Raw genomic sequence first — 27,955 nt, 5'->3', positions numbered from 1 at the left:
ATTATTATTGACACACTATACTATGATATATTTATGACATTTTTAATGTTATACTATACTATGACTTTTTTGGTAACATTTTTAATGACATACTGTACTATGACTTTTTGTGACATTTTTAATGCCATAGTATCCTCTGACTTTTTTCCGATATTTTTTTAATAACATACTATACTATGACTTTTTCATGACATTTTCATTATTATCGCTTTGACACACTTTTATGATGTATAGAACATTTTTTAAAGTATTGTTTTACAAATAATATTACAACTTATTTAAAGACATTTTTATGACATATAACACTTTGACTTTATGACATTTGTATACACTGGTTTTACCGGTTTTATACTGTGACTTTTTCTCTGACATTTTTACACCATATTATACTAAAACTTGTTTGAATTTTTTTGTGCTGTCGAAGAGAAGTAGTAAAATTGAGAGGAGAAAAAAAACCATACAATAACTCACTAGAACACCTCACATTGTGCAAACAATAATTGCCGTTTTTTAAATTTTCTATTTGTCCTCTATTTTGGGAAACTGAACTGTACGGTTTGGATCAGTAGTTGGCCAACAGAATTGATTAATTAATTTAAATACACACAGGGTTCTGTAAAATTGTGACAGACCTTTTATCAGCATTTTCTGACATTGATTGAAAAAAAAAAATCATTTACAATTTTAAACCTGTGAATAATTGGTACATGTGTATAACAGTGAATAAATGCCTCATAAAACACTGTAAGGTATTCTTCACGTGTGTAATCAAATATCAGAAAATGTGATTACAGTCAAATGTATATATTGGGTTATCAGTCTATAAATTAACTGCGGATGCTTCATGGGAGAAATTATAATTATTGACAAAGATATTACTTAACAGTTAAAAATGTCAGCTTACAACTTCACTAGTGTGTAAACCATATATTAACTTTACTTTTATTTACTCATTTAACACATTTGAAATTAAATCTAAACCTAATTCAAGCGTAAATGTTTATACAGCTTGCTAATACTAAATGGGTTAAAAATAAGTGTCAATTATTCATGACCTTCAACTGACCTGCTTGTTGTCACACATTTTAAATCCACTAGAGGGTGCTACAAGCCTAGGCACAATGTTGTGTGACATTAGAAATGTGCTTTAAAAATAACAGAATTGATAACTAAAAATGTCAGACGGTAAACAGTTTAGTTGGACATTCAAAAAGGTTTTCCTTTATTTTTTTTTTTTTTCCTTATTTTGCCTGTTCATTGCGTTACACTCTGTATAGTGAAGTCAGGCCTAAATCCACAAACCATCATAGTCACAACTGCAACTATTGCATAAATACAAAGCAACATACAGGTGATGCTCAAAACATGTATGACTTGAATGAAACACGAAAGAGGTTACAGTACGCAATGGCAAGAAAAAACAAAATGCAAAACATTCACAGCAAATAAAGTAACGACAACTCATGGGTTTTTTTTCTATTTTTTTTTTTTCTGTCAGCTTTGGTTTTATATGTTGCAGTCTCACAACGACCTTAATCAAAAACTTAAAAGATGGTTTCACATAATGACAACAAACAGGCGTTACGAAGGTGAACTGACGTGTACCATGAGGGTGACCTTGACAACAAATGCTATGGGGAAAGAAGGGACAAAGATGAAATAGGAGACAACAATGAGACGAGTGTGACTCGAGGGTTTGAATGTGTCTCGCACTCGCCTGCCCAAAAGAAGAAAAAAACAAAGCACCAGATTTTAGGCATCCAGATGAGGTACTAAATCGCACGCAACAACATAAGTAAACTTTTCACTGATGGTCATGATTGGTTCTTTCCTCACAGCAACAGTGTTTCTGTGCAACGTGTCTTCATCAAGATTGAGAATAATTAACAAAAACCACAAAAAGGAGAAAAAATATACAGAAAGCTCTTATTAGCTCATAAGTTTCCAAACAATAAATATGTAGAGTAAGTTCAGAGAAGAAAAAACACACGCACACACGCGCACACACACATTTCTCAATTCAATCAGTCTGAAAAAAGGTAAACCAAAAGATCCAACATGAATGTTTGTGTGCTAAACCTTAATGAGTGTAGATTTCACTTGTAAAAGGAAAATCTCCCTTTTCAAGAGCTTCATATATGACCTTAATTCAAGCAATGATACTGTATTTATATAGAAATGTTTTAATAAATGTGCAGTGCTTAGTAATAAGGATTAAAGTCATTTATTATTACACAATCTCTGAATTTCTAAAGATAATGTTATTTATTGGCTTTGTCCCTGCCCATTCAAAAACAAAACGCTAAACAAGCCAACTCTGAACCTGGAAAAAAAAGAAAACTTCAAAAAGTTCAATTTGGAAGTGTGCTTTTGTCAGTGCCCACACTGAACAGATATAAAGTGTTGATTTGAGTCAATGCTGGTATATTTCCTTATACGATTTTTTTTGTTAAACAACCACATGCATTTACATCTATGGATAAAGATTCCTTTTTTCCTTTACATTTGAAAATTCGAAACAAATCAAAAGGTCATTTTGCATTCGTAAACCTTTATCCTCTCACTGAATCTGTGTTTCGCAGCAGTTTGTCAGTCTCAGTTTTGTCCGTGTTGAGTGTGTTTTAAGTGTATATATCCAAGTGCCTGCGTGTGCTAGAAGAGTGTCTTCTGTCAGAGGTGGTGGGTGGGTGGGGGCTCGTGGTTCCCTGTCCTCTCCTGAAGGCTTTCACAGTTTGTCCGTGTCAGGAAAGGAAAACAAAAACAAAAACAAAAGCTGTAAGAGAAAGGAGAGGGAGGAGTCCTGCCCCCTGCAGACCGCCTCCCCCCCCCCTCTGCTTCAGTTTTGTCACTCGTCGTCATCGTCTTCCTCCTCTTCGCCGTCAGACAAAGAGGCGCAGGGGCGGATCTGCCGGTAGCCGTCCAGCCACTTCTCCACCATCTGGGTGACGAGCGGGTGGTTGCGGCGGCGGGAGCTTTTCTGAAGCGCCACCAGAACACCGCCCTCTGTCACACAGCAGTCCAACCACTCCCGCAGCAGCTTCTCCTGTTGTTCTTCATTACCCATCTGAAGAACAAGGGGAAGCAAAGACCGCCATAAGAGGGAGCCATGTCACTAGGCTAAATCTAAATCTATGTACTCCTGCTGTAGCACTGTGTCTCTTAAAGGGATAGTTCGTATTATTTTGTGGATTTTCAAAACGTATTTTCAGTATCAGTTTAAGTGTACGCTATATTTAGAGCATTTTCATTGCTTTACCTTACCAACAGCCCTTTCTGACGGGGAACTGACGCCATTATCTGTGCTCTCTTCAAAGCCAGACTCCTTTGACAAAAGCAGTAAATTTACCCTGCAGAACACAGGAGGTGCTGGTCTAATGCTGCCTCTGTTGCTAAGTTAGTTTGTATTATTGCCTTACTTTGGTGTTTTAAATGGTTGCTTCAAATTTACCAAAGTCGCAAAATAGCACAAACAAAGTAATTGACAGAGGCAGCCGTCGATCAGCAACTCATGTAATCTGCAAGGTAAAATTACTGCTTTTGTCAAAGAAGTCTGGCTTTGAAGAGAGCATAAATAATGCCTTCAGTTCCTGTCAGAAAGAGTTGTCTAACAGCAAGGTAAAGCGACAAAAATATTCAAAATATTGCATACATGTAAAATGATACTGACTTTTTTTTAGGTGGCTAAAATGCTTTTGTTGCTGCCCCTGTTCACAGCAGTACATTGCTGAGCTTCTGTGTCAGCACTGTTCTCTGCATTATCTGCAGTAAGGAATTGCTGTACCATCGGAGTGCTTCAGGCCTGAAATATCACCTCAAGGCAAAGCATTTAGCAGTGAACCCGGAGGTCTGAGCTAGCACAGCCTCTGATGCTAGTGCTAGCAAACCACACACAACCAGGCATTCAGACACAAACTGAGTAAGTCTACCTGTGACCGACTAACTCCCTTACAAAACGGATTGCATTGGAATGTAGACCAGTTTTGCTGGTAGAGGACAAGGGGACAATTTTGTCCAAAAAAATCCAGCAGTTTTACTACGACACATTTGCCAAAATTTATTTGAATTTAAATATTTTAAATAATTTTACAGCAAAAATTGATGTAAGCAACTAATTTAAATTAATTAATCACAGCAATTATTTTTTTCAATCGCTTGACAGCCCTACTGCATATAGATAACCCCACTTACATTTTTCTTTAACTATCCACTAAAACTAGTGCTGACACAGAGGACATTAAGCCTGTAAGTAAACTGATTTCATGCCCATAACACACAAATTCACTGTAAATTCAAAAAGACAAAAAAGGAAATGTGTGGACAGAGAAGAGGAGGTCCTTACTTCCTGCGCTGAGAGGAAGTGAATGTGAAGCAGCTTCCTCTCGCTGTCGACCAGTGGCAGGAACGTGACCGTCACGTCGTCGTCTGTGTTGAGGTTGGCGCCTGCGCCGCGATTGTCGAAGCCATCGTTCTCCATGGCCACCAGTGCTGAGAAGTGGCCCCGCGTGTAGCCCAGAGCGATGGGGCTCTTCCAGCAGAAACTCTGCTCCCACAAAAGGGGCAAGTACACACCTGCAGGGAGGCGGGGAGGAGACAACGAGAGTTTAATTTCATTACTCTAAAAAATAAAATGAAAATCTAAATCTTTGTTGTAAAACATGTTGTTTGAGTATCATTACTTTTTAAAAATCAGTTTTACAGTTGTTAATGCGTAGAGTTTAGTGCTTGAAACAGTAATTCTATGTTTAAATGTATTGGACAAATAATAAGAAACTGCATCTTTATATCAAGTATGATGAATCACTTTTCTGTCTAACAAATATTTCCTGATTAATGGCTGAATTTTATTGACTGTATACATCATGAACGTTTTAGTGATTAAGAAATTGTTCATCTTGATTTATTCCTCACACAGCGGCGTGACTTAAAAAAGATATATTAGTGTTAATTACTACTTCAGAAACACTGTTTTTGCATTTGTTCTGATGATATTCAGGGTTTCCTCTTGGTCTGCAGAGGTTTTGGTACTTTTACAGCTCAGTGTAATAAGCTTTCAAAGAGAACAAAAATCTACTTTAACACTACACAGTACATTACTCATACTGAGGACGGCATAAGTTACAACCATAGATTTTTCGGACGCTTTGTTCGAGGGTGGAATGTGTCTTGTGTCTAACATAAAGGTATACTAAGGAGGTTAAAAAGAGAAGTCACGGTGTTATATCACATCATATCAGTGGAGAACAGCACATGCACAGTGAAATCTGGTCTGCAGTTGCCGAAAGGCTCAATAGCAGGCGCACTATCGTAGAACACGGGGATTTATTTCACCAAGGCATCCACAGTCGGCTCAGGGTCAGAATATTTTTTATCGGTAAAATAAAGATATAGGTGACAACTCTGCAATTATTGCTTTCTATATGCAAACGTTCTATTGTATATTGGTCACCATTAATTTGAGTGTATCCAAAGTTCTGTCAGGCCGAGCTCACCCAAAGAGCACCTGAGCGCACCCCCTCCCTTTATTTCTAACACTTTCTGCTGTGACCCTCCAAGATCACAGCTCCAGTTACATTGCGCATGTGTCATACCTCACAGCTTCCATGGGGTCAAAGAGCGCGTCCCAGCCATCTTTGAATAGCCCTGAGGTATGCCATGCAGGGTTGTTGGTTAGTGTTTGTAAACACGCTTGCCAGCAAAAGTGAAGTTTAAAGCCAACCCTAGATTCCCTCTCATTTGGTGTTTTGCCTCACTATATATGCATTTTTTCTGCACTGTGTCTCTTTGATACTTGCTGCTTAAAGTCTGGCAGCTGGTTGCTACCTTTTTATAAAGCCTCGACCTCACCTGAGCGTTGTGAGGGTACACACCCATAAATGTCCCAAACACAGAAAGTAAGGAAAATAAGAAGATACAGGCAAAGGGCAGAGTCTCGGCAGAAAATTATACCGCCACACACTTCTAGTGAGTCACAGGTGATGAATTAAGAGGGATTACTTCTATCTATACATTGCTTTACAGAAAATTCCTGCATGGTATATTTTTAATTTAAGTATTTTTGTTTTTCACCTTTCAATAAATATTTGTTTTTTATACACACGTTCTTTTGATTAGGACGTAAATCAAGGGCTATCATTTGATGATGGAAATTTTAGGCCAAATTAAATTAAGAAATGTCTTATAAAATGTTGGGACAATTTGTGGGAAAAATGAATAAGAAATCTTCTGGGATGGAACAAGTTTTCATAGTAAAAGTAGCCATATTTATTGGTATGAACAAGTTAAATTTAACTTTTTAAAACTTTTGTAATACCAATTTAAGACCAAACTTTCTATAAAAACACACACCAAAAGCGAAAATATACTCTTTCCAAGTTCACACACTGATGTCAGTTCAAAATGAACAGTAAAAATGACCCTGGTGATACTGTGCTTTCAGCTCTGATCCCCATTTTACCACATTTGAAACACCTTCGACATACAGCTCAGTTTGCTTCATAAAAATGTATAGGCTGTGGCTTTAATCACAAGTAATTGTTGTTATTCTTAAGTTTTTTGTCCTTACACTTACATTTTCCCATTTTTCCATAGCATGCAAGGTCCTAGTTTAATGATGCAGACTCATTGCGTGATCTAAGTGTGTGAGTGGGCAAAAATAGGGGCATTGCGCACATACAGGTGGTGTATGTTAACCGTCGAATAGTGTTTCCCTCTTCAATCTGAATTTAAGACCATTTTTAAGGCCTCTTATCAGTAAATGTATATTTAAGACATTTTAAAACTTTCTGAGAGCCCACGGCCACCATGATATCACAATGTAAAAATACTCCATTACATGTTAAAGTCTGATATTCAAAATATTAGTTAGGTAAAAGCATTAAAAGTATAAAGTCTTATCTGCAACATGTATTTCTAGTATCATAAGTAAAAGCAATACAGCAGGATTAGAGCTGCATTATAGGATTATTTTCACAGATGCATTAACATGTATAAAGGCATTTGAAGCTGTAGCTTATTTGAACAATTGTATACTGTTGCACTGTTAAATCAGGATTAATGCATCATACTTTATTAACTGTACACGTGTACCAACTATAGCTGCCAAATAAATGAAGTAAAAAGTAATTTTTTCTCTAAAAGTTTGTATAAGTTACATTCCACCACTGGAAACATCCCATCACATTGTCAATGTTAACTACATAATGACACACTGGTTATGCACAAAACAAAGCAGAAAACATCTGCCCAATGTCATAAGTCTCATATTTCTTCAGTCCCATCACACACAAAGCAGCTCTCACACCTCATGAATACTTCTGTAACTGACACCACAATTGAGAGGCCTCTGTTTAGCTACTCTCCCAGTAACCACTGTTTCTTTCTTTTTACTGGGTTCACTTGGTCACCACTTAGACTGAGCTGCTCCTCCCCTCGCTATAGGCGCCCATATGCGCGCCTCCCTCTGTGTGTTTTACATTGGCTCCTGGCAACAGTAAATCACGGATCCATCAGGCGGGCTTTACCACAAGCAGTTGGCCATTACAGAGCACTTTCATCATCCCCTGTGCAGCATCACTCAGCAGGCAAACTGAATCCAGGTTGTTTTTACTGCAAGCCATAAACGTAGAGCCCGCGCTCCACGCTCGCAGGATTGTTTCTGATGGTTTACACATGTTCACATGCTTTTGGATGTGTGTGTGGAACACTTCATGGCATCTCAATACACACCTCATACAGTGTGCTCCTATGTAGCAGCGGAATATAACTCTTTACATTTACTGTACTTAAGTGGAGAGTTCACCCAAAAATCCAAAATACTTTTTTCCTCTTACCTGTAGTGCTTTTTATCAGTCTAGATTGTTTTGGTGAGAGTTGCAGAGTGTTGGAGATATCGGACGTAGAGATGTCTGCCTTCTCTCTAATATAGATGGCACTCGGCTTGTGGTGCTCAAAGTGCCAAAAAATACATTTGAAAAACCCGACAGCAATGTCTCTTTCCAGAAATCATGACCCAGTTACTCAAGATAATGCACAGACCTTGTTGTGAGCAGTTTCATTGACGAACTATTTTCTTTCTACTAAACTACACCCACCAACCGTATCACTGTGAAGAAGGAAGCGTGCACTACTCTACTCACGGAAAAGAGACTTGTCCTCGTGACAGCGTGAGATGTAAACATCGATGGCGTCTTCCTCGGCTAAGCTAACAGTAGATAGCTCAGGTTAGCATGCATGAGCCCCTCATCCTTGAGTACAAGCATGCTTCCTTCTTTGCGATGATGTGATTAGTGAAATTTGGGAAAAAGGAAACACTTCCTGCATGAAATTGCTCATAACAAAGTCTGTGGATTATCTCGAGAAACCAAGAGACATTACTGTTGAGTTTTCCTTTTTTTTTTGGCACTTGGAGGACCATCTAGTTCCCTTATATTGAAGAGAAGGCAGACATCTCTACAACCGATATCTCCAACACACTAAAACAATCTAGATTGATAATAAAGCTGGCAACTGTCCCTTTAACTACAGATCTGAGGTGCTTGTACTTTACTTGAGTATTTCCATCTTATGCAACTTCATACTTGACTAAATCTCAAAGGCAAATATTGTACTTTTTACCTCACTACTGTTACGTGACAGCTTTATTCACTTTTCAGATAACATTTTAAGCCCCTCCTGTCCAATGAAGACCATGTAATTTGAGATGTGTTAATGCTGAGTGTTTGTGATAAACTGAAGGGTGAAGTGTTCTTTTGTGTGTTGAGAAAATTCTTCTACTTCCTGAGCTAAATAAACTTTTAAAACCCTCTGGGATCAGCTGCATCGTCACAAAGCTGAAAACAGGGCTGGTTTCGGACACTAGGAAATGTTGACTTTTTAAAGATACGTGGTTCTCACAGGACAGCAATGCAACAAACATATGATGATCTTACAAATAAGATGTACTGCTGTAGATTAAACTACCTCAGTAGTATACGAAGAAGTTAAAATGAGCACAATCTTCATTGTCTGCAGCAGTAAGGTGTAACATACAGATTAATGCAGCAGTGATATTAAAACATCATATTTAAATATTTAATAGTAAAACTCTGACAGTGACTTTTTTTCTGCATCATGGGCACTTTTCATTTTAATACTTGAAGTACATTGTGCTGATTATATTTTCATACTTAAGTAAGGTTTTGAGTGCAGGACTTTTACTTGCTTTCACAGTGTAGTATTAGCACTTTTACTCTATTTAAAGACCTGACTAGTTCTTCCACTGTTGCTCCTAAGGCAGGCGGGTGTGTTTTGTTCCGTTGTTCATGTTATTTTGAGTCATACAGTACTAAAATACCCCTTAAATGAAAGACACTAGCCTGATACATGTTGTAAATAGCAATTACTGACAGTTCAGAGGGGCAGTTATGTCAGCTATGTAAGCTATGCAGACACATGTAGGCTGGAGCTATTTCACAAAGTCTAGTCCTTCTACGGCCACGGGAACGGAGCTGCGCTCCACATTTAATGATATTAAACCAAAACACTTTCAGTCCAAACAGTCTGCTGACTCCTCACCTTGAAAACGGGTGTACCCGAGCGTTTCGCCACGGAAACTTTTGTAATACTTCACTCCATAGACGATAATAGGCCTACGAAGTATGTGTGCAAGAACAAAAATGTGGGTCTGCTCCAAGCTGGATCCTGGCTGTAAAAGAAAAGCACAACACAAAAGGAAAAATACAGTTAGAAAGCCGGAGTCTGTGAAACTACGAGGCAAGGATTCTTGAAAACTGTACATTCCTTCTGCCAAGTTACCACAGCAAGTGTTAATACATGAAAAAACACAATTACTGTGCTTTCACACCCAGATGTAATAACAATCCGCCCAAAATACTTAGTCTATGAGGTCACACAGAGCAGTGAGAGGCAGAGAAGTGCTGATGACAGACAGGATGCACTTTCAGAGGGCATTACAGATTAAGTATACCGCAGTAAGAGCAGTAAAGCTTCTTGCATAATTCATACATCATTAGTGTGTCACATTTTAAGCACATCAAGCTCCCGTCCTCCATATTCATGTGCATGTTTGCTTTCATGTGCATGTACCTGACTAGCCAGGGAGAGGATGAAAGCCCAGTCTTCCTGCCACTGTTCCTCCCGAAGGGAAAAGTGCAGGCCGAAGCTCTGTGAATACCACGACTCCCACTCCTTCCAGCGCGTGTAAAACCTGCAGACCGAAACCATACAAATACTGTTTTGTCTGTTGACATTAATTGACCTCTCTGTGCAGAAAGGCGTGTGACTGCTATTCATCTCTGTTGTGGTTGAGGTCGGATGGCAATTACTCATTATATCTAAATAGTAATTTTCTCACTGCAAAACCCACAGTGTCTTAGAAATAGACATGAGTCACACTGGGCTGTTGTGTTCCTGCAGAATCAGTCTCAGGCCTTAAATTGTTCCCAACTTTACACTTGTTTATTAATCTCCTCTAAAATGTGTGTGACTGGTCTAAATCCCCAGTCAAAGCCTCTCATTTCTACATCAAAGTCTCAGATCTCTGCATGAGCCTTCAGTCCAGACTTTGGATTCTTGGTATACGTCCCAACCTCTAAACCGCATGTCCCAATTTCCAGCGCAGTCATGCAATGCTATAGAGAAACAGAACGAAACTTGAGACCGTTGAATGTCAAGTTAGAGCTGTTTCTGTGTCCTTGAGCAAGACACTAAAACTCGACCTGCTTGTTTTTTGTAAACATAACTGTGTTAAACAGTCGGCTAAATGTTTTAAGTGTAAGATGATGAGATATGGATGTTTTGCTGAGGCTGCAATGGTCAAGACTTTGATGTAAAAACACCTTTGTATTCAGTCTGCCGTATATGTACATAAAAAAGGCAGTATATTCACCTTGTTAGCTCAAGTTAAAGTCTCCGCTAATTAAAAACATTCCCCTGAAAAGCAGCATGGGAGCACCACCTACTATTATTGTGTGGTGCATTATGTATGAACAGTTAGGAAGAGTACTGTTCACAGGTTGTGTTTTTAAGGACTACAACACACTGTAATCTGTGCTCCTATTCCCTGGTGTGCAGGCCTCACCAGTGAGAGCAGTCGTGCAGGCTGTCGTGGAGGGTCTTGCGGAGCACTGAGTCCTTGTCGTAGATGCCCCACGTAGCCTGCAGCACAGAGTCAAGGAGACAGTCCCCAGCCGTGCGGTTCCACAGAGCATACAATCGACTGTCCAACCTGGTCCCGAGCTCCAGCGACCAGTTGATGATGGGAGACTCCTCCTCAAGTTCTGAACAAGAGGGGAGAAGAAGTTGAGTACTGTGTCTCTCTGTGGCTATTTTACCTCAAAGAGAGGACAGTGTAGTAAGAATGTGAAATGTGTGTATAGAGTCCATAGTCGGGGGTTTCCCAAGTTGCAAGACAGGTGATGGCATTTGAAAGAACTGTTTGGGAGAGTGTCAGTAACAACTCACACCTGTCAGAACAGATTTGACATCTAGATGTTTACAGAGATTTGGATGTGCACCACAAAACCGGATGACTGTGAGAAGTCAGGTCACGGCAGGAAAACCACATACAATATACAGTGTACAGATACCTCTTACTCGTTCATTCATTCATTCAATTTCTGTAACCGCTTATCCAGTTAGGGGTCACAGGGGGCTGGAGCCTATCCCGGTACACTCTGGACAGATCGCCAGACTATCGCAGAGCTAACACAAAGAGACAGACACTATTGACACTCACATTCACACCAACGGCCAACTGAGAGTCACCAGTTAACCTGCATGTCTTTGGACTGTGGGAGGAAGCCAGAGTACCTGAAGAAAACCCATGCTGACACGGGGAGAACATGTAAACTCCCCCACCCTGCCTCTTACTGTATGTGTTAATATTTATGGCAGAAACATGATGCAAAGTGAAAGCACAAACAGCTTTTTTGGGCATAATTATACATTTTTTTCAAACCCAAGAAAGCATGCATCTATTCATGGATGAGAGGCTCATGCTCATGACAGCGCGAGACGTAAACATTAATAGTTTCCTCCTCTGATGAGCTGTAACATTAGCTATCTCAGTGGTGCTAGGTGAGCTAGTGTAGGGGCACGCTTTCCTTCTACAGTTGGTGGTGTAGTTCAGTAGAAAGAAAGTAGTTCCTACATGAAACTTTCAACAAAGTTTGTGGATTATCTTGAGTAACTGGGTCATGATTTCTGAAATGAGACACGCTTGGCACTTGAAGCACTACAAGTTGAGTGCTGGCTATATTCTAGTGACAGACACCTCTGCGGCTGATATCTCCAATACTCGGCAACTCATACCAAAACAACCAGGATTGAGAAATAGCGCTACAGATAAGAGGATAAATCTGTATTTTTGATTTTGTGGAGAACAGTCCCTTTAAAATTTTCACAGTTTTTTGGGAGTTGGAGCATTTGGACTGGTGGTGCAGTGAAACAAATGGCTCTGTCGCGGGAGAACGCTCAGGCTTTTCTTACCGTGACCATGTGTTTGAAATTTACAAATTAGCTTGAATAACTGATTTATTTAGTAGTTGAGCTTTTAAGTTTATGGAAACAAGAGCAACAATATAACAGGATCAATATGGTTTTGATTATTTTAAATCAGCTGAAGTATTAAATTATTCTGGATACAAAGCTTCCAGGAATGATTTTTCCTGCATTATACTACATTGCTACCATGATACTTTCCCTGTCCTGCATTTTCCCCTGCCAATGCACACACATACCATGCATCCTGATGGGTTTACATGGCAAGGTAATCAGGTTTTACGCAGTGTTAAGTGGCCTTAGCTTAATCCCTTAACCTGAGAAAGGAGACAAGGTTTTCCGTTCACTGTAACATTTCATGTTTCTGCCAAAACCACTTATTGAAGTGCAAGCAAACGCATCCAGAGAGAATCCTGAAGGTAAAATTCGGCTTTCTGTGTCTCTTTGTACCTGTGCTGCAGTGCCCAAGATTTGACACACTGGAATAATTAAACAGAGCACACAAATAAGCAGGAAACTAAAGAAAGAGGGTTGCAGAAAGCAATGCCTTTTAAATGTGTGTTTATATTTGTGTGTGTATGGGCTGAGAGGAAGTACAATCATTCAGTGGGGATCAGAGAAATCCCTAAAACTCAATTAGGCTGATTAGGGCAGACGCAACTGGTACACACGATAAAGACAGACCGCCTGGCCAAGTGACAAGCAGGCAGGCAAAACGCTGTGCTGGCAAGAGGAAAGATACAAGTAATATAACACTGCCAGTATTTCGGCAGCCTTCCCATTATAGTACACAGTTTGTGAGGGTGCTCCCTCCGTTTGCCAAGCCAGACCATCGCTGTCATCTTGGATCTGGTTTCTTTCTCTCAAAGAAATTGCATCCATATGTAAGCACAGCGTGTGATAGGTGTTACTGCAACACTGAGTCGTGAAGTTTATAGAGTAAATATTTCACCTTTTTGTACGTCTCGGTCCAGCACCTCATCAAACAGCTTCTCCTGAACTGCTGGGGGCAAGTCCTCGATGTCTGAAATGAAGCAATAGATGAGAAGTGAGTAACAGAAATCAAAAGAGGGTGGTAATGGAAGGGACACAGATGCATGAAAAGTGAAGTCTTAGTTTTATTCATATTTTATGTGAGGTATGTGTTAACCTCTTCTTAAAGGAGCATTTCACTCACCTAATGACCATTTGTATATCAATTACTCAATCCAAGGTTACACTGAATTTGTGAGGAAAACTTGATTTCCTCGCATGCCTCCTTGGTGAATGAAGCATCCAAAATCTGAGAAAATTCTTGATGAATGGAATTCAAAGGGGTCCGTGTTTAACAACAGCAAAACTGTACCAAAACATTCACTTATAAACTCTCACATAACTCATGTAGTATTGTCCAAGTCTCCTTTATAAGGTTTCATGCTCATCCATCCATCCATTTTCAAACGCTTATCCGAAGCCAGGTCGCTGGGGCAGCAGGTTATGCAAAGTATTCCAGATGCCCTTTTCTCCAACAGTGCTTTCCGGCTCCTCTTCAAGGACCCCGAGGCGTTTCCAGGCCAGAAGAAATATGTAAGCCCTACCTTTTGGTCCCCTACCAGTTGGACATGCCCGGACCACCTCTAACAGTAGGCGCAAAGGAGCCACCACGACTGACCCCTTTCGATACGAAGGAGCAGCGTCTCTACTCTGAGCTCCCTCTGGATATCTGAGCTCCTTACCCTGTCTCTCAGGAAACTCATTTCAGCTTGTATCCACGTCTTGTGCTCAGTAGTTCCCAAACAGAAGGCCCTTTGTGGCAGGAAACTGAATTAAAAGTGAATGTCTGCTCTCTTCAAAGCCAGACTCCATTGACAAAAACAGTAATTTTACCTCTCTGAACATGGCAGCTGCTGGTCTACCACTGCCCTGATTGATAGTTTGTGTTATAGCATGACTTCAATGAATCTGAATGAACCCATTAAAACACCTAAGTCACACAGTAACACAAACAAACCAACTGATCAGCAGTAGACCAGCAGCTGCCATGTTCAGCGAGGTCAAATGTTTTTGTCGGCTTTGAAGAGAGCGTAGAGAAGTTTCACTTTCAGTTGAATATCCCATGGGAAAGGTCTGTCTGTTTGGGAAATACTGATCGCACTGGATAATACTGCATTAGTTGTGTGAGCGTTTCTTAATGGATGTTTGATATAGTTTTGCTGTTGTTAAACACAGACTCTTCTGGTGTCAATTCATTAGAATTTTCTCCATTTCTGGATTATTTGTTCACCAACAGGAAGCCTGAAAAACAAAGTTTTCTTCACAAATTCAATGAAACACAGGGTGAGTCATCTGTGGGTGAAGTATTCCAACTAGTTATAACACTTAATCCTGTCCCACCTGCAACTCGTGCAACACTAAATCCAACTGTCAATCCCCAACACACCAATCCTCGCATCCTTTCAGTGGCTCACCGTACAGTACAGAACCGACTTCCAGACACTGCTTATCGCATACAAGGCCTTACATGGTCTTGCCCCTTCATACACCTCTGTACTCTTACATCCTTATACCACCTCTAGGCCATGAAGATCATCCGACAAAGGGCTCTTACTCATACCACACTCCGTCTGCAAATCCAAGGGTGATCGCGCTTTTGCCGCTGGGGCCTCATCCCGCCTCAACTGTCTCACCCTCCCTCTGTTAGATCAGCTGAGTCTGTAAACTGCGTCAAAAACGTTCTCAAAACCCGCTTGCCTGCCCTATTGCCTTGCCTTGCCTTGCCTTCCCTTCCCTGTATAGGGGTTGTAATTTATTTGTTCTTTGTGTCCGTAGGTGCTTTATAAATAAGATCTTAATTACTTACGTCACTGAAATGACTGAAAAGGTCAACTAGATTTTTTTTTCTGCAGTGGCTCATTTCAACTCAAGCCACCATGTTTTGTTCTTTCTACAATGGCCACTGGCTTTCACTGCATGCTCGGAGCTCCTGTCAACACAGTGGCTTATTCTTCAGCAAAAATAAATGAATGCAGTGACTTTGTGGAACTGAACAGAGCAGCTTTCTATAGTGGCCAGAAGCCAAGGTCTGCATTGTCCTGAACACTCCACAATAACAAAAATCCTTAGCTTAGCCACCAGCAACAGACTGGACCATAATAGCTGTTCCACACAAAGAAATTCAACAGAAATAGAAATGAATGCATGCAATTTTACAGAGAGTCATTGGCAAAATTGCTAAATATAGCCTTGTTATGAACGAGAGACACGCATCGTTGGCTGGCTGGTATACTCAGTATGCAAGAACAATACTCAAATAGTGAGCCAGAGGTAGCCTCCGTCTTCTGCAGTTGGAAAGAGACAACCGTAGCATTATGTCCCCTCAGCATCCGAACAACAAGCAATTTCATACGCCACAAGTAAACAAAACAAGCTTTCTATCACACACTTGGCAAGCCGGGGGGGGGGGGCTGCACTGGGTTTCTTCAGCGACAGAGTTTTAAGTTACCCTTATACACAACACAGAAAGTACACTTTGACAGCTTCTGGATTTCGTGTTGTGACATTTGTGCCTATTGTGTAAAGACAACTGCACATTTGTTTGTGGTGCTAACCTGCAGGCAACGTGAAGGTCACCAGGTCAGTGAGGAAGTAGCAGGTGAAGTCTCCCTTGCGCTGGTGAAGAGAGGCCGCCACCTCACGACGGATCTGCTCGGTGAGCTCAGGACACACCATGGCTGGAATACACTTGGCTGCCTGTTGGGACACCTGCAGGGAAGAGAGGATAAAGGGAAGGAAGTATAATCTAAATATAAAGGAGTATATGACAGGGGCTGATAATTGAGCAAGAGCATAAGAGCATGTCTAACTATTGCGGAAGGTCGTATTTCACAATAAACCACAAAATAAAAAAGCAAAAAAGCTGTGACCTGCACGCAGTGACCAACCATATCACACACGACCCTCCTGTCTAAGAGGTGTGAAACAGAAAGGCTACAGAGGAAGAAATTAAAAGGGAAGACGCAAAACTATGACAGGGTGACAAGCTTGAGACTATCGATGTCTCGCAGCTTAAACACATTTTCGAAGTTGTGAAGATTCCCAGAGACGCCATTAAACACAAGAACCCTTTCAACAATTACTGCTTTTGGGGGGAAAGTTTAGGGTTGTAGGAATTACAGTTATACCCTTTTACCTCAGGGCTAGTGATGGCTGCTGAATAAGAATTCAGCGCATATACTGTAAGAACAGCACGGCGCTAAGTGAAATGATCCTTCCAGATTACTTGGAGCCTGACTAATTACAAAAGGCATGACTTTTTGTGTGTTTAGGTAGGTGACTCAGAGATCCGATCTTATTTTTTTTTCACTAATCTAAGTTGCCTCTAGGACAAGACATGTATCTGTGTTTGGTGCTCAAGCAGTTGTCGGCTCTGAAGCATTTTCGGGGCATGAGCCAGCGGTTAGTCACTGACCCCCTCGGAAAAGAAACTGGGACAGCGAGTGAGTGTGGGAGGAGAGGTGTGTATACAGATAATCTGGGATCACAGTGCTGACAGCAAGCGAGCCACGATCAGCCTCAGCATGTGCACACTGCAGACAAACAAACACACACACACACACACACACACACACACACACACACACACACACACACACACACACGCACACTCACACACACACATTAGCTCAATGAGCCTTCTTGTCACACTGACACACCAGGGAGCCCACATTTTCAACATGTTACTATACAAACCATTAACAACATGAGATCATTATGAATATAGTAAGGGCTATTACACTGGAAACTTCCTGCAGGCACAGAGAGGGGACTGTGTGGTTGGATTCAAGTCCCTTTTCCTCTCCACAGACCCTTGGCCCTTGTGATTGCTCCTGGCTGATCTCATTGGATGTTGAGATTAAAAGACTTTGCAAGAAAAAGCTGCATCACTGCTGACCCAGAAACAAGTACTGCTGCAATCATGCCCATAATTTAAGGGCGTAAATTCCACCGGAAACCCTCCAATTTTTACAAAATCGCTTTTGGTTTCCTGATTTTTTTTAAAGCTTTTAAATTGCAGAGAATGATTATGCTCAATCTTTTTAATTTTGTTTAACCTTTTTTAATTACAGGAGGTATGGGAGAATGAGAAACAAATCTGATTGATGTAGCAGGGCAAATGACTGACAAAGAAGACTTAAATTTTGAGGGATACACTGATTTATTAGCCGCACATCTGTATCGGCCAATATTTGTCTTGTTGACTGCCACTGGCCTAGCAGCAGATAAGACAACATTAGCTGATGGTAGTGGCCGATGTTTTTCTGTTGTGTCACATCAATTTTGTGCAGGCTACAAAGAAGGCTCAAAACTACTGGCGTCCTGAGGCAATGGAAAACGTGTTTCTTGGGATCTTGGATCCCATCTGCGAATGTGGATCTTCCCCAGGACAACTTCGGGAATAAAGGACAATGTAAATGGTCAGGGGACGTGCCTTTTTATCTGATGATGCTACATTGTGAACAAACAAATGTGTGTTGAAGTCAGGAGGAGGAGAGCTTGTCAATGTTAGCTGTTTGCAGGTAGTGACCAGAACTAACAGCTTACCGATGTTACATTGAGTTACATTATAAAACATTCAAGCTCTATTCAATAAATATGAGTATCGGGCAAAGGTAAAATATAACTTCATCATGATGTGGTCAAATGTAATCCTGTAGATTTAGTTTTTGGTAAGAAATCTGAAAAAGTACAGATGTTTGCAGGAGAAATTTGTTGATGTTTTCACATTCATTCATTCATTTATTCATTCATTTTCTGTAGCTGCTTATCCTGTTATGGGTTGCAGGGGTCTGAAGCCTATCCCAGCTGACATGGGGCGAGAGGCAGGATACACCCTGGACAGGTCACCAGACTATCACAGGGCTGACATATAGAGACAGACAACCATTCACACTCACATTCACACCTACGGACAATTTAGAGTCACCAATTAACCTGCGTGTCTTTGGACTGTGGGAGGAAGCCGGAGTACCCGGAGAAAACCCACGCTGACACCAGGAGAGAATGCAAACTCTACACAAAAGGGCTCCCCTTCCCCAGGGTTCAAACCAGGAACACTCTTGCTGTGAGGTGACAATGCTAACCACTGCATCAGCGTGTCGCCTGATTTCATGGCAATATAAAACAGATAATAAAGAAGGAATTGTGATATATATAGTAAAGAGGCTTTTGAAGCAGTTAACTAAAAAAAAGTTTTTCATGTGAAAGAAGGTCATATTTATGTTTGTTTCATTAGTGTGTGTGATTGACTTTTATTCAAAGATATTAACAGATTCAAACAATATGTTGGTTGTCTCTACTGACCTCCGTGAGTAACACAGCCAGCATGTCCTGCCTCTGGAAGCGGATGGCGAGGTGAACCAGCGTGAAGCCGTCATCAAATGCTGAGGGCCGATTTAATAGGCGCACCTCGTCTGATGTCAGCTGTCGTGCGATGTCACCTCCTGATGACTTGTAGGCCTCCACAGCTGCCAGGTCACCTTCCACAACACCTTCCAGACAGAGAGAAAGGAAAAAGGTCACATTAATAAAACTTTTCCTCTGATACTTTTAAAGAGAAGACCTTTGTTATAGTAGAACCAATAAGGCAGTTTGCACAAAAAGAACATTTTGCATTTAATAAGAAGCAACACAAGTGCTTTTTAAGGAGACGTTTTCAAACACAGAAATAACAGCATGAGGACAAATTAAAAGATCTGAGAAGTAAAACAAGGAGTTTATCAGTTAAGATTTGTTTAGAACATGCTCCCTTAATAACTGTTCTTTGAACATGTTGATCACTGTGGTTAAAAACCACAACATGACTTTGCACAATGAACACAAAAATTACTTAACTTAAGCACAACCTTGTGCAGAGGACATTCAGTGCTCAATCATGAAGTGTAAAATATTAGAGATCAGAATGTGCTTTATCTCTGTGGCAGCTCTAACAGCTCCAAGACTTCACTGACTTTGAAGTCAAGGAGAAAAGACAATAGGGGGCCACACTGTAATCTGTCAGTTATTTTTTCCCCTCTTAATCTCCAGGCTTAGATCTTAGTGTGAGAGGGCTGAAGGATGTTTTTGATCCGACAGATGCAGGTGTTTGTTTTTCTTTCCTTTTTTGTCACAAAGCATTAGTATCTGACAGAAGCTATTTATGTTAACCACCAGCACACAAACTCACGTGCAGATCTATTCCCCGAGACAGTCAAACTGTGGAAACCAATGGGTTTGCAGCAGAAAGCATACTGTCGTCTACAGTCTTTTGCTTTGAAGTCATTACACTGCGTAAGTTAACATTATAGTGAACTCCCTCTTAAAGACACAGACTACCCAGATGTTCAACTGTGAACTTTTTAAGGACAGGTCATTACAAAATCAAACATACATGTTTTTCCTCTTATGAGTGGTGCTGTTTATCAGTCTAGATTGCTTTGGTCTGAGTTGCCGAGCGATGGAGACATTAGCGGTGGTGCTCAAAGTGGCAAAAAAAATGTAAAACTCAACAGCAATGTCTCTTGCGAGAAGAAAGAGTGCATCTACTCATGGACAAGAAGCTTGTGCTTGTGACAGCACGAGATGGCGTCCTCCTCTGCTGAGCTGTAATGTTAGCTAGCTCAATGGTGCTAGGTGAGCTAGCAATAGATGTGCACTTCCTTCCACACGCCGATACAGTTGGCAGGTATAGTTTGGTAAGAAAGAGAGAAAATAGTTCCTACATGAAACTGCTCACAAAAGGTCTGTGGATTATCTTACCAAGAAGTACAACTGCAGCACACCAATTTTAGCCTTCTTACATTGGTTCCTTGTTTGTTTTAGGATTGACTTTAAAATCTACTGGATTACTTTAAAGGCTCTTCATGGCCTGGCTCCAGATTGCAATTCAGACCTGTTAGTCACTTATTAACCTCTGCGTAGTTTAAGATCCTCAGGTAGAGGTCTTCTGCTTGTTCCAGAGTCCAGACTGAGGACAGAGCTTTTGCAATCAGGACCCCGAGGCTCTGGAATGACCTGCCCGAAGGTATAAGGCTGTCTGAGTCACGAGCTTTGTTTAAGTCTCTCCTATACTTCCAGCGGAAAGCATATCCTGACTTTATCTGAGCTGTCCAGTTTATTGCTATCTTATTGATTTTATTTCCTATTTTTATCTTGATTTAAATTTTGGCCTTCCTTGTTTTATCTTTTACTTTGGTGACATTTTATGACATGATATTTGTTTTATTCTCCTTTTTCCTCTTGTATAGCACTTTGTAACTGTGTTTTGAAAGGTGCCACATCAATAAAGTTTATTATTATTAATAATATTATTATAACTACATCTTTATCTTAAGTAATTGGGTCATGATTTCTAGTGGGAGACATTGCTGTTTAAGTTTTAAAATGTATTTTTTCGCACTCTACCCAGCAGAGTGCCATCTAGTTCCATTATATTTGAGAGAAGGCAGACATCTCTATGGCTGATATCTCCAACACTCTGAAACTCACAACAAAACAATCGAGACTGATAAACAGCACTACAGGTGAGAGGAAAAAAATGTAATTTTGATTTCTGGGTCAACTGTCCCTTTAAACATTTTTACTCCATGAACTAATACACATGTGATGCTCATACGAAGCCCATTTTTGGTCTATGCTGTCTTTTAATGAAGGTAGGGTTGAAAAAATGTGCATCTAGTGTGTGCGTGTGTGTGTGTGTATCAGTGAACTAAACTCCTGAGTATATCTTCAGTCCAGCTCCTAAACCAAAGCAACAGCACACACGGTGATAAAAGTCGACTAACGATGAAATGAGGGTGGTTGTATGATCAGCTTGACACAAGAAAAGTTCAGAAGGTTTCAGCACCAGCTTCCACTACTGTGATCAAACCAGCGACACAGCCAGATATGGCCAAAGCTATTATCTGTCTGAAGAGAATAAACTATTTAGACAAGCGTGCTATCATGACAGAATCAAATCAAATCAAACCTGAACGTGTAAATTAATTTCAGTGCCACACAGCTAAATTTCTCTTTCCATTTCTAGCAAATACAGTAAATGCCCATGTAGTATTCTCTCGTACATTTGACAGCATTAAACACTGTTGAGCTTTTGTTCTCGCGTCAAAGGACCACACACAATGCTCAGCTGCATAATCTGTGTGTGTGAGTGAGACCGGAGAGCGAGAGAGACATGGAGTGGGTGGAAGGACTCGCTGTGCCATGTGGAGCTGGCTAGCACTGTGAGAGATGAGGAGAGAAACTACACAATAGGAGCGCAGTGTGATAGAGAGGGATCACAACCACTTTCCACAAAACACTCCATTAGTGTGGGCGTGCCTGTAGCCCTGCAGTCAGTACTGTACCCACAGATCTTTTAGAGAACACAAAAAGCGCAAAATATGCAAACAGGCGTACACTTAAAAGACAGCGACGATGGGGAATGGATCAGGCTAAGTGACGCTGGTCTTTTTTCTCCACACAGTGCATGGTCGTTTCTTTCACTAATGTGGATAGTGGCCACCTCTGTTATGGTGAAATGAACAACAGACATCAGAAAAATGTTGGTGCTGTAAAATCTATTCATGATTGATATATTTACCTGTGGAACAAGCCACTTCAGTACGTAATACACCCCCATGTCAGGTTCTCTCTTACAGTTAATATGTAATATTGTTGGTTAAAAAACTGACTTTGGGGTTTCTTTGCAGCTCCATACACATATCCTGGCAGTAGCCTGAAACAAAGTTAGTCAAATGAAGCAGGTCCACCACAGTTAGGATTTGAATTAGGCCAACAAAAGCAAGGTAAACCACACTGCTTACTACATCTATCATGACCTCCTTCCTCTGCCCTGTTTTGTTTCCCCACACTGCAAAAGTGAGTTTTCTACCAAGTTATTTGACCTTTATTTTCCTTAAAAAAGCAGAAGAACATGAGATCATTTCACCAGTTTTCAAGTCACATTGTTTCTTCCGACTGTGGCGTGGATTGTACCCAATTTCTGTTTTGCTTTGGACTAAATCGATAAATGCAACTGGAAATGTTTTGTCAGGATAATATCCTTTATAATAATGTAGCAATATGCCTCATTTGTCCTGTCTGAAGGAACACTCGTTTCTAGACATTTAATAAAACCTGCACTAGAGACAAGTGAAATCATCTCACCCCATCAGCAGAAGAGTGTAAAAAAATAAGTATTGAGGGCTAAGTCTGACACATTATTAGTTGTGAAGATGGATGTTATATGCAGTGAGTGGCCCCAGTCTGACTCCCTATTTAATGGGCAGTTTTTACAGAAGCTCTTGGAGAGCAAAACATCTTTGTGGATTTACCAATTTGAAGAAACAAAAAAAAAAAGAGAAAGATATAGTGATTTTTCACATCACTGGAAATGCGTAAGTGTCATTAATCACGCTCCATTTAAATCCAGGTTCATTGGTGTTGTGTGTGTTAGCTCACTGACATTTCTTCCTGAGGACTTAAATGAACCACAGCCATTTATAATGCTATTAATTACATCTGCACTTTTCCTGCACAGGTGTAAGCAACACCAGCTGAGAACAGCAAGTTGATCTAGGGTCATCCACACTATAGGAGCGAAGGTATTTACTGTTGCCCAAGACTTGTTTATTTTTGACTTCTGTTGCATGGGTCATACTATTTTAAGTGAAGGAAACAAGAGCGTCTATAAGAACTTTCTGAGGCCACTGTTGACAAACAGTAACGTCTCTACGTTTATAACCTAAACCTTCCCTCGCAACAGAGGACAAGCTCACTTGCCTCTCCTAAACACAGCAGGGCCTGCAGCTGGGTCACACCTCAGTCACTCACTATAGTATGATAATTACACCCAAGTGCTATAATGTGAGCGATAAATTGAGATATCAAATACTTGTGAATCATCACCAGCTTGTGTCACAGCTGACGAAATGTGATGAAGCATTGGTGTAACTTGCATGTCATCTCAGGAGCATTGCATTGTGGGTTTACTGGCAAACAGCGGTGTGCAAACTATGTACATGTTTGTTCCACTGTGGAAATATTTGAGGGCAAAAAAAACAGACACTCAAATAATATTTCTTGAGCTGCCAAAGCAATTAGTTGATTAGTAAACAGGAAACAATTTTATCAAGCAAAAAATGCCAAAAATATTCTGGTTCCAGCTCCTTACGTGAATATTTGCTGCTTCTCTTGTTTTCTGTGGGGCTTGGGGGCTGCTGGTCAGATTAAATAAACAATATGCATACGTCTACTTGTGCGCTGGGAAACCATAATAGGCATTTTTCCCAAGGCCGAATGATTAATTGAGGAAACAATAAGCAGATATCGATCATGAAAAGAATCGTCAGCAGCACACACCTAAAAATTTCTAAAGTACACGTAATGAATTTGCTGGCAAATAGGAAGAGATTTGTGACATGGCTTGGATTTCATTTCCTTCAAGGGACAATAGAGAAACTTCCGATCAGATAAGGAGAGCTAACACTTGAATATGCTAAAAGAAATCAGACCCACTCACATCAGACACCCTGACCAGACGAGACTTGCTCCCAAGGGGACAAGCCACACAGGCATGAGGGAATTCACCCTGTCACATGCAGCAAGAGACCCAGTGTAGGACCAGAAGCAAACTAACTACAGTGATGTTTCTCTGACATTCAGACCCGATGTATTCCTGTGCTTTAAGGATGTAGCAGCCTGTAAAACCGTATTACTATTAATCACTGCAACGGCTTCATCAGGAAATCAAATACAAGCATGGCTGTCAAATTTGCGCTGTCAGTGCAACACAGAAAAATTGTCTGTCAAGGAGGCATATAAGGAAAATGGACTGGAGGTTGAGTGGGCGTGCAGAACAAACTCTACGTAGCCATGGCGAAGGCAGGAGAAACAGTGAGATAGTGGTGTGTGAGTGGGAAAAAAAGCAATCACTAGTTGTTCTTAAAATGTTCATCCTCCCTCCCACTCCACATTCACCAGTCTACAGTGTGGGTGGCCGGACACTCACTGTTTGTGTAGGAAACTTTTACACTGGCTGAATGCAGGGGATTTCTGCGCACACAATATATCAGCATCAGTAGGATAGGAATAAGAATCACCTGGACTCTGCTATAAAAACAGGATTTCAACTTCAGTATTCCAGATAGCAAAACCTTATTAATCCTTCACACAAATTCTGGAAAATCTCATTTCACACTCACCCATTTCTCTGTTGGCCTGCCCTACATCAGTCAATTGACTCATTGCACATATCATAACATAACAAAACACAAGATTGAACAAGTTGAATTACTTCATTTAAATCACATATTCTCCAAACTCACCGACGCAGGCATTGAGGAAGAGCCAATCAGTCCTTCTCATCCTGTTCTTAATCTGCTTCAGTTTTTTGAAATCCACCTCCAGCTCCTCTTTGCTCCCAATCCCAGCCCCTGACGCCAGTTCAATCCTCTGAAAGTCCATTTTCACCTCTGACTCACGTTTTGAGGTCGGGGGTGACCTCCTTTGGCTGCTGCTACAACCCCCCACGCCACTTACCACACTCCCTACTCCTTGCCCGACCACATGCCCAACAACACCCCTCCTGTTGTCCCTGTCCTGTTCATTAAGTTTTGAGGAGGGCTGTTGGCTCTCAGGCTCTGACGCCAGTTTGATAGGTTCAGCTAGTAGGCTGTTTGGCCTGGGGTGGTCGCACACCACACATTTGAGTGCCTTGGCCCAGTTCTCGTAAGTGCAGGCAGTGCAGGTCCAGTGCTGTGCGTGAGTGTTGAGCCTGTTTCGGTCATTATATTCCTCACAGGGGTCTGTAGTGGTGGCTGGGGGAGCAGGGCGGCATCCAGAGCCTGAGGTCTGGGGTGATTCTGTGGGGCTGCGTGGCTGCTGGGTGTGATGTCCTTGATGCGTTGCATGTTGCCCATGCTGCTGTTGTTGAGCCTGTTGCCTCTGGCACAGGCACTGGGTACAACGGATAGCCCGAGGCCAGTTCAAGTAGGTGCACATGTGGCACGACCACTTGCTACTGGTCTCAGGTACATCAGCGATGCGGACACGGGGTCGGGCGCTGGAGTCTGGACAAATAAGTAAGCTGGAGCCTCCCTGGGTTGGGCTGTTGCTGAGGTCTGCAGGGTCCCACTGGTGCAGACTGGCATCCAGAGCAGGGCTGCTCTTGAAGGGCTCCTCAGTAATGATGGCACCCCCGCTGGGCCTCTGAGCGCGGCACATGGTGCACTTGATGGCTGACGGCCAGTTCTCGTATGTGCAGTATTCACAGGCCCACTTGGCAACCAGCTCGGTCATCGTCGCACCGCCGCTGAGGGAGGATTCCTGCCGTTCAGAGGGGTTCTCAGCTCGGCAGATCCACTCTTAAGGAGATCACACAGCAAGCAGTACACTGGGGTGCAAAGAAAAAAACACAGGGCATTTTAGCAAAACACTCTGATGTGATGCCAAATAAACATATTGCACTACACAACATAATTAAAAAGAAAATCTCATAACTCAAAGGTAAACTGATTAACAGTACACTTGAGACAAAATATGTTTCTCAACTTTCCATGTTTCCAGTTGTAAATCTCTCTTAAAACCATGACAAAGCATGCTTTATTACAGCCACCTGTGTCACTCAGTACCATTTACTGTCAGACACTTGCAAAAATTTACAGTGCTGTTTGCTCCTGACCAGGCACTAATAAGGAAGCAATATTTAACTTTGTCACACAGACAGAAAAGTGCAGGGACTGGAGTGCAGCGCTGAATCTCCACGGCTCCATTAAAACCTGACACTGGCTTTGAACACATACAGTAAGTTACATACACTGGGCAAGTGTCCCCTACAACCGAGCTGGGTAACAAGATACAAGGACATATGAAACCAGACACCAAGCAGGGAGGCGCGTGACTGGTTAAGACACTTACTGATGCACTGAAATTGAATTCGCCCCAAAGCCCTATTACCTACATATGAAACCGAATGACTCAAACCATATGTGCCTGTGTTACATTGCGAGCATAATTTACGAGACAAGGACTAATAAGATAAAGTTGGCTGGCTGGGACAGCTCGCAGAGGAGTTGGCTGTAGTTGCTGTGTTTACACCACGCCTCCAAGTTTACCAACACACCGTGAGGTATTCAACACATTTGGGGGGACACGATTCCTCCGGTGGAAAGCTGCGGGTTATGTGTGTAAAGCTAGCCAAAAATTAATATCAAAAGCGGAATGTTGCCCGTGTTTAACAGCCACGGTGGTCACGTTCAACCTGTTTACTCGTGACTAGCAAATGTCGTGCTCACAATTCATACATTCAACTGACTTTTGTTGTGTGTGTTAACGGCTAACATTACTTAAATAAACTAGCTACTAATGCTATACTGTTTACAGAGCTAGCCGTTTCTCCTACATGACAACTATAGGATACGTTGGTTCCGTTGCCAGTCAGGAATTACAGCCAAGCTAGCTGGCTGGCTGCTCGCTAACGTTACGGGATTATGTTTTGCCCCCGGTCCGCCTGTAACCGTTGGAGAGGCCCTATCAACTCCACAAGAAGACACACTCAACGCTTACCTTTGCTTTGCTGTGTTTACACTCCTCAGTCTCCCACCGAAGCCAAAACAAATGGAGCTTCTCCGAGCGTCCCCCCTCCAGCGTCCAGAGAAACCCACTCCGATCCGAACTCAGGCTTCTCTCACTTGGCCGACACTAACCGCATATTTACTTCTTTGGGGCGCCGTTTAGTTGGCAGCTGAAGGTCCATACATTCCGCGGGCGAGAGCCCCCCCTAGTCCCGTCCCTCGGGGCCGTCCGCTTGGACGCCTTAAATCATTTTCATCCTCTTCCCCGATTCCCAAACGCCAAGCTGACGGGCTTTAATGGCGGAACAGGGGAAGGGAAGCAACCGAGGCAGGGCTTGAAAATACACTACGAGGGAGAGCACAGAGCTCTGGGCCGTGTTACAGTCAGAGGCAGGGTCAGGATTTACCACCTGAATCTGCCAACTGATCTGATTGGTGGGTTGCTGTGTATCCCTGACGCCGGCCAATCAGATTCCACGTCTCTCATTCCAACTGTTAAAAGGCTCCGTGAGAGCAAAACAGGCTCGAATGTCACTTTAATAACAAACGGCAAAATCCGTTCACATTTTAATTCCTTTTAGGCGACGGCTCCGGTTAGTCACTGTGAAAACACTTTTCTTTTTCACTCGCGCATCGCAATTTGTTGCATCTTTGGCAAGCGACCACGTGGTATCCCCTCAAAAGAGATAAGGGGATGATGTCATCGTAAAAATACTGCAGCAAGCAGTCTGCAGTAAATGCATGACAGCTTGAGCAACAGTTCTCAGCGCTCCGGTGTTATTAATGTGCACGGGGGCGTCTGCACGCATTTCGAAGGAGAAAATTAATTTGCACGTTTATCCAATAATTTGTTCACCTGGGAAAATATATGCATTGATGCAAGTCTTGTT

The 27,955-nt window shown here is 41.6% G+C and overlaps 1 protein-coding gene across 1 annotated transcript; it reads right to left on the bottom strand.

Moving 5' to 3' along the window:
- Positions 1-1,193: 1,193 nt before the first annotated feature.
- On the bottom strand, positions 1,194-27,467 carry zranb1b (zinc finger, RAN-binding domain containing 1b). The gene is made up of 10 exons (XM_049600678.1): positions 27,058-27,467; positions 24,819-25,885; positions 18,838-19,025; positions 16,086-16,239; positions 13,451-13,522; positions 11,078-11,276; positions 10,084-10,204; positions 9,553-9,682; positions 4,340-4,569; positions 1,194-3,064 (listed from the first exon to the last, which is right to left on the bottom strand). The coding sequence occupies exons 2-10, from the start codon at positions 25,789-25,791 to the stop codon at positions 2,846-2,848; spliced, it is 2,286 nt and encodes a 761-aa protein (XP_049456635.1). The 5' UTR covers positions 25,792-25,885; positions 27,058-27,467; the 3' UTR covers positions 1,194-2,845.
- Between the last annotated feature and the right edge of the window lie 488 nt (positions 27,468-27,955).

Source organism: Epinephelus fuscoguttatus, linkage group LG16, assembly GCF_011397635.1.
Source record: "Epinephelus fuscoguttatus linkage group LG16, E.fuscoguttatus.final_Chr_v1".
Lineage (NCBI taxonomy): Eukaryota > Metazoa > Chordata > Actinopteri > Perciformes > Serranidae > Epinephelus > Epinephelus fuscoguttatus.
This window is presented reverse-complemented; position numbering and strand designations above follow the sequence as displayed.

Coding starts and splice junctions, on each gene's coding strand:
- zranb1b (XM_049600678.1), bottom strand. CDS start 25,791: ATGACCGAGCTGGTTGCCAAGTGGGCCTGTGAATACTGCACATACGAG. Junction 9,683..10,083: donor TCCTCTCCCTGGCTAGTCAG/GTACATGCACAT, acceptor TTTCTTTTACAG/CCAGGATCCAGCTTGGAGCA. Junction 3,065..4,339: donor ACTTCCTCTCAGCGCAGGAA/GTAAGGACCTCC, acceptor CTTGTTCTTCAG/ATGGGTAATGAAGAACAACA.